This window comes from Apostichopus japonicus, chromosome 1 (assembly GCF_037975245.1).
Source record: "Apostichopus japonicus isolate 1M-3 chromosome 1, ASM3797524v1, whole genome shotgun sequence".
Taxonomy (NCBI): Eukaryota; Metazoa; Echinodermata; class Holothuroidea; order Aspidochirotida; family Stichopodidae; genus Apostichopus; species Apostichopus japonicus.
The window spans coordinates 19972767-19990295 of NC_092561.1; the positions used below are offsets into that span (position 1 = coordinate 19972767).

General features: G+C 38.5%; 1 protein-coding gene across 1 annotated transcript; it reads right to left on the reverse strand.

Annotated features, from left to right (window-relative positions):
• Positions 1 to 5114: 5114 nt before the first annotated feature.
• On the reverse strand, positions 5115 to 14716 carry LOC139970702 (uncharacterized). Its single transcript, XM_071976609.1, has 7 exons — positions 13283 to 14716; positions 9475 to 9677; positions 8179 to 8272; positions 7223 to 7479; positions 6490 to 6722; positions 5866 to 6025; positions 5115 to 5341 (listed from the first exon to the last, which is right to left on the reverse strand). Exons 2-7 carry the CDS (start codon positions 9674 to 9676, stop codon positions 5202 to 5204), a joined length of 1086 nt encoding a protein of 361 aa, XP_071832710.1. The 5' UTR covers position 9677; positions 13283 to 14716; the 3' UTR covers positions 5115 to 5201.
• Positions 14717 to 17529: the final 2813 nt, after the last annotated feature.

Genomic DNA, 17529 nt, shown 5'->3' on the forward strand with positions numbered 1-17529 from the left:
ACCACCACGTTCGAGGGGTGCGGCATGGTATATGGACCTCCCTGAATATTTCCAAGCGAGACAAACCGTTTTATCTATTTTTAGGTTTGCAGGTGGGGAGGGTAGACCCGGATTTTGTAGTGTGGGGATGTTCATTCTCCACAGTTCGTAGGACAAACTTGCATGTCGACGTTGTTATTCTAGTCTAAATGTGCCTCAGAATGTACCGTTTTCCATCTTAGTAAGGTTTATTTTTTCCCGTGGAGGATGCCCAGACCAACCTCCTCCCCCCCCCCGTCCCACCTACATATGGGAGTCGGCTTCAACGTCCACAGGGCCACTTCAGCTTCTTTTGAAAATCATCGATCCGCCCTTGCAGGGAGAGGGAACGCCAGGGGGAGGGGTATAAGGGGAGGGTGTGAATATATTTCGCAAAGGGCTCAGATGCAAAATGGTGCTATCATTTCAATTTTGTTAAGCTACATTCGTGTACTAAAATTTTCCTTTTTTGGTACAAAAACTTTACCAATTTTGAGGGGGAAAAACGAAAAATAATGTGCTCGCCTGTAGTAGCTAACTCCTACCCACCCCCCCCCCCATCATCGGCCTCATGCCCCAGGTCCGGGTATACATTTAGATTATTTTGTTTTTGGCTCCCTTTGATTTTCACCGTCGCCCATCGCGACCCAAACGATTCTGTGGGGGATCACTCTTCGCCCCCCCCCACCCCAGCGGTGGCTACGTCAATCAGGGAACGCAACTACCGGGGTTTTGGGGGAGAGGGTAGAGCATGCTCATGTGTGAGTCGGCTACAGTTCCAATCCTCCTACATGATGATGAGAGACGCCAAACATGTTGAAATGAAACAAACATGTGCCCGCGGTAGCCCAACTTTAAAGTAAACATCATCATGCCTGTTGTGCAACTTTCTCCCGTCGCCGACGGATGGTTAGTTGGTCATAGGGAATACAAAAATATCGTTTAGACCAAAACAAACGCCAGTGTTTCATAATTGTCAAAAAGTATCTCAAGGAAGTAATATAGAAACAAAAACAAAGTTGCCGTTTTGACGAGATTCAATTTACTCAGCAAAAATGGGTGAACTTGACGAAAATACCCTCTAAGTATTACATGTTTCCAAATGCGCTAGAAGGTAACTTTTCAGAGTATTTTTATGCTTTACAAAGATATGGTAGACCGATATATTCCCAGTATGCAAAACGGAGCGGGAAGTTTTTGTCAGGATTTCAAAATCCCAGTAGGCCATGCAAACGGTACTTTTCCATATTTGTACCGTTTTACCGTGATGTTAGAAAATTTTAGTCTAAAATTACATTGTATCTTGTTTACTAGTGTTACCGTTCTGTTACCATACACCGCCGTAACAAAAGTGATCATACAAAACGTCACATGTTTATTACGGTGCTTCTGAAGGAACACACGAGTTGTAGACTAACCGTCTAGATATCTCGATAAATTAAACCCTTTTGTGTAGAGTTATATCATGTCAGTGTAACTTCATAAGTCATCACTGAAATATCCGTCGGTATTTGTCGTGTTGCCGTAGTTAAGTAGGCTATCTAATGCAGCCGACGCTGCAACTTAACTGCTCGTTAAGATATCGTAATTTCGTGAAACCTGACAACTCCACAAATAAATATATCGTACCGTTTTTGATGGGTTTAGTTGTCAAGTCAGTGCAACCATGGTCGTGTTACTCGTATAGCTTCATAAGCTAGGCGCATCAACTCGAGAATTTGGCACTTTTCCTCCAAGAAGTTGTCACATTACCATATAACTTGTCAAAAACTCAACATATATATCGTTATTATGTTGTGTTGTCATGTTACAATAAACATAGTAGGTCTATAATGTCTCTTCAAAACTACCGTAGTTACTTGTTTTGACACTTCGTTTTAAGTCGTACGATGTTTTTGTATATGTCATTCTGTGCAAAAGAGATTTATTAATAGCGGTGATTGCCAGAGCGAAATGTTATTGCTCACAGCTGCCTGAGCGTCAGGTTATGTTTGTACACAACAATGATCAGAAACAGTGTCATATAATTACCCACAATTTATAGATCAACCCCACCTTCTCGTGACAAACAGATGAACACAACAGAGGTCAAATTGCACGTTACGGGCTTCCCCTTCATTCGTAAAGTGCCACGAGTTAATTATTAGCAACGAGTTAACAGAAGCTACGAAACATCACTCAATCAATTTCAAACGCACTTGTGTGAACTTTCACTTCACAGTGTTACAGTATAGCCTAACTAATACGTACGGGGGTTTTATATGTAATATATTTCATAATTAATTAATACCAGAAGAGGACTGCCTGATTTGCGTATATCTATATATATATAAAACATCTATAGCTTTTTTGTCGCCCGTCCACGAAATATCCTTTACCATTATCGGGTGGTGGTTATTCATTTGTTTATGGTTAATCTATATATTTTGATTACATGACTTTGTGTGTATGTACGTACCGTCCGCATACCCTAATTAATTTAAAAGGATTACTAAAGTTATTCGTATCCTTACTCTTACTGCCTTAAAACAAACCCCCCCCCCCCACACACACACACATACACTCACTACCCCTCCTCCACCGTTCATCACCATCTTTCTGACAATTTATACGTATACGTTTTTCTTGAATTTACATTATAATCGTTTAAACCACCTCATTTGTTTTAAGGTGACTATAAACTTAAGATCTATGCGGCGGGGGGGGGGGGGACACAAGTACCAATTTCGGAGAGCCTCCGGTTGGTTTCATTGTATGTCATCTTACTTTGTGTAACTTTGACCAAAACATAAAATCTTCACACGTAGTTTGTATAAGTTGCTTAAAGAAGTTTACTATATGTATACCGTGTTACCCAATAATCTCATGGCACTTGAAATAAAATCATTTCTTCCCCCCAATATAGGCTACACTTTCTTCTTTTTTTTTTTCCTTTTTTTTGGGGGGGGGGGGGTTCCTTTGATTTCTTCAACTTTAAATAAATGTCGTCACCCGGGTGCCTTAAATGAATAATTTCGTAATTTACAAGTGTCACACGACATTTAGTACCGACCGACTTCAAGTCTGAACTTGCAGATATTGAAACTTTAATTCAACTTCACAATTTTAGAAGGAAGTAATATGCAGTCACTGTACTTGCAAACGTTATATCACATCCTGTTTTAGTTTGAAGGCCGAAAACTATCTCACGGAAACTAAAAATGTGGTCGCGAAAAAATAGTTTCGGTTGGTCGCGCGGGAAATTTCCAAAAGTCGGAGACATTCTTAGATTTCGGAGTCAGTGCCGATTGGAGATCGATAATATTTTTTTTGTTTTTAGTATCACTGAGGTCCATGGTCCAAGCTAGCGTAATTAACCTGTCATGCATTATGTGGCTTCCAAACTGAGGATGCTGTTCTGGTGGGTCGCGGCCCACTGCCGCCACGGAGGATCCTGGGTGGTGGGCCTAAAGGTGTGCGGGACCGCTGCGTAATTAGTTACACCAAGGTGATGACTGCACGTAAATTATATATTTCAGATAATGATGAACCAATATAGCAGGGTGCACATGAGATATAAATGACTCCCTCTTGATTCATCTACCTTTCATACACCACTCCTCCTATATTACCCCCTCCCTCTCACACTTCCCCAGCCCCCCCCCCCCATCCCGCTACCCCCCTCTCCCCACTTACTACCCCTCCTTCATCACCAACTTTCTGACAATTTGACAATTTATACGTACGTGTTTCTTGAATACATTTTTTAATCGTTTAAACCCCCTCATTTGTTTAGGTGACTACAAACTCAGAACATGTAGTACCGAGTAAAAATCACCTTAAACCAATTTCGGAGAGCCTCTGGTTGGTTTCGTTGTATGTCGATCATTATAACTGTGTCCCTAAAAATAAAGTCTTCACACATATTTTGTATAAGTTGTTTAAAGAATTTTGCTATACCGTGTTACCCGATAATCTCATGGCCCTTGAAAAAAAAATCATTTCTTTCCTCCGTTAGGCTATACCGTTCAAGAGCGTAGGAACCGGGGGGGCTGGGGGCACCAGCCCCCCCAGTGAAAAATATGGGGGCGGAAGTATCATTCCGCCCACCCCCACCCCCCCCCCCCGCTCCGCAAGTCAGAAAACCCCTTTTTCATTTCCAAATGAGAAAAAAATCTCATTTGGAGCACCAAATTGCATCTAAGGCCAGGTGAAAATGCAAAATTATTTACAAATGGAGTGGGCGTTGAAGTGTGATATATTGCATCAAATTGCATCTGAGGCCACCTGGAAATGCAAAATAATTCACAACCCCCCCAGATAACATCATGCTAGCGGTCCACCGGCGGCCCGCCAGCTGCACCACTGGCGGTCCACCGGCGGGGAAAGCCGGCGGAACGCCAGAGATTTGGCCGGCTTAAATCCGGCGGTCCGCCGGCGACAACGCCGGCAGACCGCCGGTGTACCGCCAAAGAAACGCCAGCGTACCGCCGAAGAAACGCCAGCGTAACGCCGGTGTACCGCCGAAGAAACGCCAGCGTAACGCCGGTGTACCGCCGAAGAAACGCCAGCGTAACGCCGGTGTACCGCCAAAGAAACACCAGCGTACCGCCGAAGAAACGCCAGCGTACCGCCGGTGTACCGCCAAAGAAACGCCAGCATACCGCCGGTGTACCGGCAAAGAAACGCCAGCGTACCGCCAAAGAAACGCCAGCGTACCGCCAAAGAAACGCCAGCGTACCGCCGGTGTACCGACAGTTTTCCACCAGTAAACCGCCAAAGAAACACCAGAGTACTGCCGGTGTACCGCCAGTGTACCACCGGTGTACCACCAGCAGACCGCCGGAGAAACGCCAGCTTACCACCGGTGTACCGCCAGTGTTCCGCTGACATTCTGTCAGAGAGAGCCGCTGGCTATCCGCAAGCCTAATATCCAGTGTTCTGGCGACCTGCTAGCCCAAATCTGGTATTCCCCCAGCAACCTGGTAGGCAAAACCTTGTCTTTGCCAGCCTACTCTTCGCCAGTACTACTAGAACAGAGCTGTTGGTCCACCTGCAGATTTTACTGAATTTCACATGCGGTTTCATATTAAGAAATAATGACTAACACAGTGAAATAAGTTGCTATCATTTTATTATGCCTATAAATTACAAAGCGAAAAAATGAGTTTCAGCGTTAAATGTTTCAACAGCACTAAAGAAATTCACTCGTCAACTGTTTGTGGTGTAGTCCGAGATTTTCGCCCTCCCTCACGATCAGATGCACCCTTCAGAAATCTCACGACCGCTGCCTGAATGTCAGATGTAGTCGATTGGACAGTTGCTTGATTCCTTCGTACAGCTTCTGTTAATACGAAACATATTACACTTTATAAAAGATTGCATCTACACAAGCAGTAAACTGAAGGCAATAATGAGTCTCACATTATGAAAACAATTGGTTAAACTAAAACTACGTAACTCACCTTGTTTCAGTGATATATTAAATATTACATTTGCCTTTGACAGTCACCTTCTATTTTATACTGAACACATGCATTACTGTTGCAAATCTTGGTCCATCAATTGGGAAATTGGTATATAGAAAGTGACAATGGACTGGTCAATAAAATCATAGGGTGAAAAAACTTAAAAATCAATGCTGAATGCTGAATTACCGCTGCATCTGAAACAAGACATCTTATGTTAACATATATTTGTAGTAACTTTTTAAATGAGCAGAATTCAATGCAAATTAAAGCAAGAATCCTAGTTAATCGGGTGTTGCATTGAAAACTTGGCTGTTCCACAAGTCAAATGCACAACCCCCTTCACACAACTCAAGTTTCTTTTCACTCACTGCTTATACAAAAATGTACATAAACTCACTCTCAATTATGTTCCTCATATGTAGCTTCGCAAAGGCTGTTTTCTCAGTTGTACCTGTCCAGTTCAGTTTGGTAGCAACTGCATTTGACAATACATCCCCCAGGATTCTTTTGACACACTCCTTCAACGTGTTGCCACCAAGAATTGATAGTCTTTTTAACTTCAAACAACAAAAAGAAAGAAAAGTCGATCAGAAACCATTACAGTTATTATTATACAAACAGAAATATTTAAGTTATGTTATTTCATCCCACACCTTGGCTTCTTTTCTGTTTTCTTATCAATATTTTAAGAGAAACTAGCAATGCAGTGCTGCAATGTTCCTTTTTTAGTCCAATCAAAACAAGATTGATTAAACAGCCAACTTTTGTAGGATGCTCCGCAAGGCAAAGGAATTTCTAGCCAAACTCTTGTTACCTAGATGCCTTTATGTCTGTAACTACCTTAGAGTTTTTAATTGTCTCCCAGGAAAAGGAAATTAGCACCTCAGGAAATATTTTTATTTTTAACAGACCACTGACACATTAAAGCCTGACTGGTTTCAATTTTATTATGATAAACTAACATTATACTTTGGAAAATATGTTTTCTGATTACTTTCCTTACATTTTTATTCTGACTTACCAAATATCTTTCCAAAGCCTTGTTTGTTTCAATACAGTCATCCAGGTTAATTAACTCCTCCAAAGATCCCACAGGAATAGTTATTCCTTCAGGTAGAGCAAATTCTACATCTTCCTCTGGTCTTGCTACAGTCATGTATTTCAGCAGCATATTGTTGACCCTGACTTGCTGCTTTAGTTCTTTAACGTCCGATTTAAGTTCAGTTAACAGCCTCAATATGGTACGGTTTGTTGCTGTAACGAAAAGTCAATTTGTAATGAGTACATCAACCATTAAAAATATGAGTGGAGTATATATGCTATAGAACATAAAATGTGTTTGATTCTTTGAAGGATCATAAAACACACACTATATATTACAGTACCTCTAATGAAGGCACTTTGCAGAAAGTTAGAAACATAAGGTACTATATTACTTCATCAGTTTGGGAATAAAGATGTTCGTCACTACACCGCTACATGTACAGGGTTATCATCCATAAAAACATTATAAATATATATATATATATATATATAATATATATATATAATATATATATATATATATAATATTACATGATATCTTTAGAGCATTGATTGGGTAAACCATATAGGCTATTTTTACACATCAATAGCATATATTCCATTATGCATGAGATGACATCTGTGTGACTGCCATGCAAACATGTTCCGCAGACTGCTTGTTATAGAACGTCTTTTGTTTTAGTTATTTATTATAAAAACAATGTACATACCATTGATGGCAAGGTTACTTTCTGTACAATATCCTGATGAAGGTGTTTCTGCAAAACCAGAAGAAGTTGCATAGGAAGAATTCAAAGAAGGCTGGGAGTCATTTGGGGATGACGCTGATAGCAATGCTCGGCGTGAAGGAGTCAACAAAACAGATGACGTTGATGGTGGTAAAGGTGGACTGGGAGCAGCGACTAGATTATCATTATCGCTGTCCTCATCAGCATCTTCATCCGAAGAAAGATATTTTCTGTTCACCCTAGGGGAAAAGCAAAGTTTATGAAAACCTATCATTGGTCGACTCTCAGATTCAACTTGGACCAGGAGTTGTATCAATATTCAGTAATACATCTTAAAGTTGATTTATGAAATAAAAGTCAATTGAAATTTAAGTCTGTCTGTAGCAGTGCACACTTCATGTAACTTAAATAAATCATTGACATGTAAGGCATAAATTATTCATCAACTCACAATTCTGCCATTCTATCCAACTAAAAACATTCTGGAACATATCCTTTGAAACGCCTATCCCTATCAGAAATGAGAGCAACACACAACTGTGAAGTACTGTATGTCCAGAGCATTCTGTCTGTTAACTTAATAGTCTGCTGTATTGGCCCCAGGTTTATGGCACCCTCCATGATAAAAAGTTTCTGGAGATTGCACAATCAATCTGTCACAGTCGTAAAAATTACCTAGTTTTACCAGTTATTCTGCACCATATGACCTTTTTCCTTGTATCTGGATTTTTGTGTTATCACTGTTTGGCAAAGAATACTGTAGCCATGTAAGAATATGTTATCACACCTTGTTAACACAATAAAAAACCTCACTGTGTCAAGAAGTTGTTGACCTACACAGGGTACTTTGTCAAGTCTGGGTCATTTATAGGTATTGTTTTACAGCATAGGAAAAACGGATTCCGTATCTGAATTCCATTGAAATAAATTATACACACCTCTTTCGTCTTTTATTTGTTGTTTCAGCATCTGATTGCAAGTCTGATGTGTCCTCAGCCCGTATCATCTGCATGCGAGCCTTATCGTATGAATCTGTATAAAACAGGAAAGAACATTAATAATTCCTTTAATTTGCTTCAGCTTTGATATGGAAACATGTTAAAGGTAGTCTTTACAGGCTCCAAATTATTGCATGCTATAACTGCTAGAAGTTTCAAAAGTACTTTTCTGTAGGTCTTTACTCTCCAAATTGTTTTTAGACATTCTACATGAACACACTGAATGTCCCAGTGAGGTAATATTCCTCCTTGGTGGGAGTAAAAACAGTTTAGGAATTAAACCAAGGGTGACCATATTTAAATAGCTAGCAAATTGATAAACTACCGCACATGTAGTACCTTTAAAATAAACTGATTTATTTTAAATTTCAGATAATTAAAACAACAATTAAGTAACACCATGTTAGATCAATAATGACAGCAACACATCTCACAATTAATTTAATTCTAATGTCAGTTTTGTCACAAGCTGTTCGAGAGATGTCCATTAGCTTCAAATATGGCTCCTGGAATCCAAAAAGTGTGGACCATTTGCAGATGGTGCATGTATTTTAGTATGTGAATTATCATAAATAAATTAATAAATAAATAAATAAATAAATAAATAAATAAATATGTATATGTATGTATGTATGTGTGTGTGTATATATATATATATGTAAATTATATATATATACATAGATATATATATATATATATATATATATATATATATATATATATATATACTTTGTTATGTATGGGTATTGTATTCCAAGGATGCATTATTTGCACTCAAATGTTAAAAAGGGAATAAAGTTTGATTTGATTAAGAAAAGTAGAAAACCATTCCCATCTTCCCCTCTTTTATTGTGTGTATGTATGTACAATTTAAAGATACAGTCTCTCTGTTTGGGGTTCGTACCTGTTCAACTTCCCCCACCAGCCTGGAAAAGTTGTTCCCACATTGCATGGGTAATTCATAAGCCTGGAACGACATCTTAAGGAAATTTAAGAACTTTTAAGCAATTTTTCTTGTTTTTAAATTGACCTCATAACTGCAATTTGTTCCCCCAACTCACTGGCTTCTAACTTAGTTCCTGAAAATCCTGATCTGGAAAATTAGATAAATTGTGATAAAATCTGCAAAATTTGCTGATTTTCCTAAACTATAGTCTCAACTGGAGTTAAGAGAAAGCCAGTGCTGTATATTCAACACATTGCTGCAGAAATAAATGGTTTTTTAACTGTACTTACCAGTTCTTGACAATATCCTAATAGCATGAGTCGTCCAGTTGGCGCCTGGGGTTTCCTCCATCCTTACAGATTTCTGGAACCTTAATGTTGACTTATATGGTGGCCAGTAGCAATTACTGTCATCTATACACCAGCTTATTGGTACCATGCTGACTCCATCTTCCTCAGTAAAAACAACAACAGCATACTTTGGTGTTTCCATACTGCAAATTAAAGTTAACAGTAAATAAGTTCACAACTACATATTGTGCAGGAGAGGAATGGCTATCTGTTGCTCTTTTTGGCGCAAAAGTACATACTTGTTAACAATGTCTGTGACTGCAACAACGTGCAACTGGTCAGACAAATTGGACACAGTATAAATCCCTAATATACATGAGTCCAATGGATATGTGAAAAATGAATCTTCACTCATAAATTTCCGAGCTAGAATATAGTCAACATCATTGCTGCGATATATGTTTTGTACTACAACTATGTGTCGAGACTGTTGACTGTCAATTTGTACACAATTGTCCGCTTCGTTAAGTTTTATCGTGTAATCTTCCATGTGGAGCTCTTTATACTGAAAACATGGCCATCGATTAATAACTGGCAGGGGACCATCATTATGCGGTTTCTGGAGCCTATCATTCTCTTCAACTTTTTTGGGCTCATATGTTTGCTCTGACAATCGACGGATAACTTGCTGCAGTGGTGATGTGGGCTTGCGGATTAGTCTTTTTAAGGATTTCAGAAAATTCTCAAATGGAAATCCTGAAAAATTGTCGAGGGATCCATGTTGCTTAACATCACTGGCTAGATGTGATAAACAATGAACATTGTATGTCAACATGCTCTTGCCATACACAGAACCAAAATGTTGCACAAATAGGACTATCAATTGATGGGCATAATCACAATGTGACACGGACAGAGACGGACTTATCAGAATAAAGATTCCAACAAAAAGTAGTAGAAAATTTTTGTATAGAGTACTTCGTAAGCTGCTGTGCAGGATAACTGGACCTGTATACAAAAGGAACTGCCTAAACTCTGTTGCTTTCCACCGTAAGTATTCCCTCATAGACCTGGGCTTTCGAGCAAATTCACAAGGAATAAATGACCTCAGGGATATTAATGAAGTTGACATGCCATCTATAACACGTGGTCCTAATCTTGTTTTCAATGGACCCTTCATCCACAGCATAATGAGTTTTCTTGTGACACCCAAGCAAACAAGATGCATGTAGTCTTGTGGAAAACACGATACCATCCCTATGCCGAGTCTTAACAATGGAGTTGGACCATGATGGTGATTGATATCTAACATATTTTCAAATGAATGATCAGTACGCTGTGCAGCATCGGTATCTGGAAATGTTACTTTTTCTAAATACACTCCACGTGTGACACATTTGTCACATCCACTGTAACCACTGTGGCCCTTTATATTTTTTATTAAAGCACGTGCTGGTGCATCACACACAAAAGATCTGACTTTGAAATGATATTTATTATCATTATATGTAATTCCTTCATGATTCAAATGTATTGCTTCCTCCACAAAGGCATTGAGGAAATCAAGGTTACGCGGCTTATGTTGTCCATAGAACAAAAACCTATCACAAAAGGCTTTCGTAAGGGGCAATTAGCAATCATTCCTAAAATTGGCCAAAACTGATCATTTGAACTTTTAAACAGAGGAAGCCCATTAACATTTATTTGAAGCTCTAAGGAAGAATAAACATCAAAATCCACTCTTTTTAGAATTGCTAAGATGCCTTCTTCAATTCCAAAATGATAGTAAGAACCACCAGATACTAAAGTGTAAATATAATTCAATTTAGTGTGCAGTAGCGTTCTGGGGTCCTTCGGTAACTGTGGGTGTTGTTTTCTGAGTATTTCCAAGAGTTCAGCTAGAGATGAATGAGTTATTCCGTTTTGACTAGCCCAATTAGACAGGTCTAATTGTAAGGTATCTTCTGGAGTGTCACTGAAAGCAACATCAGTATCCGATGATGAGTTAGGGATTTCTCTAAAATCTTCATGTGCACCAAAATTGCACCTTTCACCATCTATGTGTAAATTATCCTGTATATCTGGAGATGTACTCCTTTCACTGTTATTTTCAGATGAAGGAGCATTAGGTAGATCATCCTTTGGATAATAAGCGAGAATAGTATTACTACTTGGAATTCTTTCACTATTAACTTCAACTGTGTCATCATGCAGCTCAAAGTTGTTGTAATCATTATTGCATGTTTCTTGTAAAATAGTGTTGACATGCCCATCAACCTCATTTTGTATTTTCCTTCGTTTAGTTCGCCCAGGGATTTCAGAAAGGTCCATTTTTTCTGTTAATATACTGCAAAAGAAAACACCCAAAAACAACAACCTACCTTTATTCTGTATTCATTACTTACAATGACAATCGCCACTTCAATTGAATTTAGTGTCAATTCCATTTCATTTCCAATTCCTACAGTGCCCCTATAAGGTCAAATCTACATCATCAAATGCAGACAAATCATGTAATTTGTAAAGTTACTTTGTCTGCAGAGCTTTTTAAAGAGAATAATAACTGGTAATTACCCTCCGCTTTCTCAAACTTGTATCTACTTTCATTGCCATTAAATTCACCTGGGAATACAAGAGGGGCAAATCGAACCTAAACTACCTCCACTAACTGTGCTTTCAATGATTTATTGCCAAGGAATTTTAAACAGTTCCCCACAACACTGTAAACTTTTAACCCTTTAAAGTAACTTTCCATAGAGTTAAATAGTGGCATGCAGTATAGACACAGAATAGGGGCAGTTCAGCTTTTGGGCAAATGAACTTCACTTTAACCGAGGATTACTCCAATATAGGAGGTTATTTTCTTGGAATTCATGCACAGAATGATTCACCAGAAACTGAGCACATGGAATAGACCCAATGCAATGATTGCAAATTGACAGTAACCAAGAAAAAAGCAACAAGAGGAGATAAGGCAGCCACCATTTTTTAGTAGACTAGAGAGTAGAGGCTAGATATGGAATATTTTTCATCATCATGTTGCATGGTTGGTATCACTATACTCCACAGGAAGTAAACATTGAACTTTAATGCCGATGATCTATTGTTCTCCAAAAAGCTTAATTTTTCACATAACATTTGAAGCCTAAGCACTAAACATTAAATCCCAAAAAAATTATCCACCAACCCATTCCTGATAAAAACAACCATACATATTCCCTAATAAAGTTTTATCATTTGAGTCTTTACCCTTTTTAACTAGGCCTAGCTAGGGGCCTATATACAAATTAAACAGTACATTATTTATCAAAAGTTATGGATGACCTGGATTTTTCAATACTGTAAGTTGTAACATACCAAATGATTTAAAATTAGGCCTAGCCTAGTAGTAGTATTTAGGAATATGATATTTAAAAATAGGAGGATTCCTTCCATAGTCATCTAGGCTACTATTATTTACAGTATTAACCTAGATAGCAGTTTTCTTCTGATACAGTCGGCAAACAGATTTTTCGGCATAACATTGTGTAACCTAGCTATTATATTATACAAGCAAGATCATTAGTTTACCTTTATGTGTGATCGTTATTGCGTAAAACTTAGGCTTAGCCTAACATAATGAAAACCTACAAATGTAGGCTAGGTGTAATTTATACACCGCGAAAGGCTTCTCATTAACTTATAGCGATACATTCTAGCCTAACGCTAGATTACGTCTAAGTTTATTTAAAAAAATAGTCACTTCAAATACTTGCGAAATCAATTATGTACAACTGTCAACCCTTAATAAGAAAAAAAAGGTACATACCTCTTAAGCAAATTTGTATCAGCTAGGATTTTCAAAAGAATAGATCAGGATATCCGACGTCGAAAGAATTGTAACGCACTACGAAAGCGACCACTTTTCAAACTAGCTGCTATATCTGAAGACACTGAGCATTGCGGTTTAGCGATTGGATGCCAGTTATACTAGACTCGTTCGATCAGTGAAAAATGTTTTCTGAACTGTTTTCTCTCAACTACGCTAAATTGTTGAATAATAAATACTTCTTTGGATAGTTGAAATTTATTAAAGTATTTGGAAATCGCTTGTTACGTTTAATATTGCTAAATATTTATTTCAGAATTTGAATTTGTTGAAAAGATTATTCTGTAAGTTGTCCTGTGGTTAGGGTATTACCCGCCCATTTTTCCAAATGCTTGCCAACATTTCTTCATGCGGTACCCGTCAGACTCGTTCGATCAGTGTTTTATTTTATTTTTTCCCCTTCAAATATATGTAGTGTATGATAATATATATTACATTGGATGGTAAGCAAAAAAATTTAACTACTTTTGTTAGCTCAATTTTTAATTACCTTAAAGCTATTGGAGAATATAGGTTTTATAGCAAAACTATTATTTTGTTTGTGCTAGTGTGGTAAGGTAATTTCCCGCCAATTCTGCACAAAAGCTATCCAATATTTCCTTCCGGCGGTACTGCTGTCGGCATTCCGCTGGACTTACAAGCCAGCTGTAATATCTATCGGTCCGTTAGCGGACCACCAGCGGTTGCCTAATTACGTATTAGCCCAGCCGCACCTAAACCTGTCCTATATAGTACACAAAATCCAAGTATTCTTAATTTTCTCTCCACAGGAACAAATATATACAAAAAGAACAGGTAAAATAGTTTAATAGAAACTCATCTTTAACTAAACTTTCATATAGAAACGTAAGATTTGGACAGCCTGACCCGACGGTCAATGTGTATGTGTGCTTGTGTAAATTGCTTAATGACTTTCATAACATACAATTTTCTACGTCGTTACGCTGTCGGTCTGCTGTCGGAATTCTGCTAGGTTTATCCAAGCAACAATGTCTATCGGTCCGATGGCGGACCTCCAGCGCGTAACCGCCGGCTTTTTTACGACGTCGATACGCTGTTGGTCCGCTGTCGGCATTACGCTGGGTTTTTACAAGCAGTAATGTCTATCGGTCCGATGGCGGAACTCAAGCGCGTAACCGCCGGCTTTTTTACGACGTCGGTACGCTGTTGGTCCGCTGTCGGCATTACGCTGGGTTTTTCCAAGCAGTAATGTCTATCGGTCCGATGGCGGACCTCCAGCGCGTAACCGCCGGCTTTTTTACGACGTCGATACGCTGTTGGTCCGCTGTCGGCATTACGCTGGGTTTTTCCAAGCAGTAATGTCTATCGGTCCGATAGCGGACCTCCAGCGTTTTACCGCCAGCGTTTTTACGCCAGCGGACCGCCAGTGTGATGCGTACTGGGCCTCCCCCTAGACCTCTCCCCCAGGCCGGCCATCAGTCTTCAGCCCCCATTCAAAAGTACCTTCCTACACCACTGATACCGTTTTTGTTTTGTTTAAGATATAAATGACTCCCCCTTGATTTATTTACCTTTCATTCACCGCTCCTCCTATATTAACCCCCCATATCTCTCACCCTACACCAGCCCCTCACCCCACCTCCCTCCGCAAGGGTAGAAGCTCAGGCTTCGTCCTTTAGATGATATATCTTTCTCTATATATAAATTACTTTTTTAAACTATTTTACGTTGGATGCACCATGCAATCATATGTGTGCACGCACCATAGAAATTGAATATGGCACGCACACACAAACACGCCCACCCATGTAGCCTTTTCCCGACTAGCAGTCAGCATGCAAATTAAACGGCTCTGATTATGCGGTACATATTCTACACAGAGCCATATATGGAGACACGGCAGTCGGATTGTGTAGGAGGTAGTCCACGCTCTATTTTATCTTTGTGGTTTCAACTGCTTCTACGGACTTTGCAACTCATGCATATTCCGCAATGTCACATCACATTGTGACTGGGTAAAAATACAATTCAATTTAATGATAATAAAAATAATAATAATAACATAATAATAATAATAATAATAATAATAATAATAATAATAATAATAATAATAATAATAATAATAATAATAATAATAATAATAATAATAATAATAATAATAATAATAATAATAATAATAATAATAATAATAATAATAATAATAATAATAATAATAATAATAATAATAATAATAATAATAATAATAATAATAATAATAATAATAATAATAATAATAATAATAGTAATAATAATGATGATGATGATAATAATAATAATAATTATTATTATAATTATAATAATAACAATAATCATCAGCAGTTAGTTTTTACGATGCTTAAGCGACCACAAATGTGAGAGCAACCCGCAAGGGCTAATTATGCATGGATTGCAACTTTCACGTCGGATGGCTTCCAAGTCAACATTTTAAGACAAATTTGGAATCTTTTCAATTTAGAAAGTCATTTCAGATGGGGGAAGCCGAACATTGCTCTTGGATGAAAACCCCACCTTACTATATGACCCGGCTGGGAATCGAACCCCCAATGTCGCAATAAGAGAGACGAGGAATTCTTAAGAGGCCCTCATGTCATAACGAAACATTGCAATAGTTTCATCATCATTGTTCAATACAACGTTAAACAATAACACAATCTAGGGTTTTAGCTGTGATAATTGAGAATTAATCCAGTGGGTTTTAATTCAGTAGAATTACCTGATATATAGGCTAGAAATATAATCACTATGCTTGTTCGAAAATTAGAAGAAAAAAAAAAAAAAAACGATCTTAACTTGTACATTGGATAGCCACTCGACGTGAAGTGTAAGTTATATATAAGCCATTCGGCTTCTCCAACATGCATTCATGTGGCTACATGAATCATAACTGTCTTAAAGAGAGTGAAGACTCGCGCACAAAGAAACGTATAATGCCGGTAATCTGACCTAGTTTCGAATGAGGTGTAACAGAAGTGTTAGACACCACCGTCGATCCCAGAAAATACACACATAGCTTGCTACCGTCGGTAATTAGACACTACTGTACAGTCAATACATACAGCTACGGTCAATATTCACAATGCAGTGTACATAGCAGCGATGGACACCTCAGCAGGGAGTTGTTGTGGAACTCCCTGATCTCAGGTCCAGATAAAATATAACAAGGTATTACGTTTCATTACTGTCTGCATTTTTTAACGACAATAAGAAAACTTCACCTGCAAATTAACTTTTTCGGAGGGCGGCACGCGGTTTGGGGCGTGTCTTCAATGCCTTTAATTACTTGGCAGACCGATATGATCAAGATCTAATGTATTTGCCAATCGTATACAATAGACGTCTTCATATACACAGTATATCCATGGAGATTATGTGAACCAAAATATGGACTTTGATATTAAACAATAAACGTATGAGATGTATCTATGTCCTATAAGACTAATAATAATATTAGCCGTGAGACTGGTTTATTATCCTAGCGATTGCAGTATGTAAAGTATATATAGTCTATCATCCTGCAGAGGACATTGACCTTTTAGCATTACAAGAACTTAAAAATACCCCGATTGAAAGACAGCTTCGGATTTAACGATCTCAAAGCAAACTATGCGTCATCGTGTAAGGGCAAGCTGAGTTGTAATATACTTTGGATCCTTGCGCATCTCCAGCCCTATATAGGGCAATGACTTCTACTTAACATCATGCATTTTAGGTGTTGTTTAATAGATGAATTTGAGTGGTGTAAACGGCGAAGCTATAACCTGCCCGCCTTCCCCATCCAGCTTTCTTCTTCGTGTCCCCACCCCCCCCCCACCCCAACATATCACCCAAAAAATATTGCAAGTTGGGATAAATTTGTATTCTAGACACGCCAAACATACCTTTCAGGATATGATAAGTTCAGTGTAATAAGGGGCGGAACCACGGTCACCTATGGCTGGCAAAATACCCCCAGACTAAAATCACCCCCCCCCCCCACACACATACATTGGCAGACTGAATATTACAAACACTCATATCGTATACATGTGTGTATATAAACATGTATGCATGTGCGGTACCACCTAACCAGTTGAAAATCATTCAACATGTTTTAAATGTTGGAAAATCACAGTACCATTTTGCATTTAACCACCCTCCATTTTACCGAATCTTCTCAAAGGGGGGAGGGGTGGCCTCTCCTCTTAAAC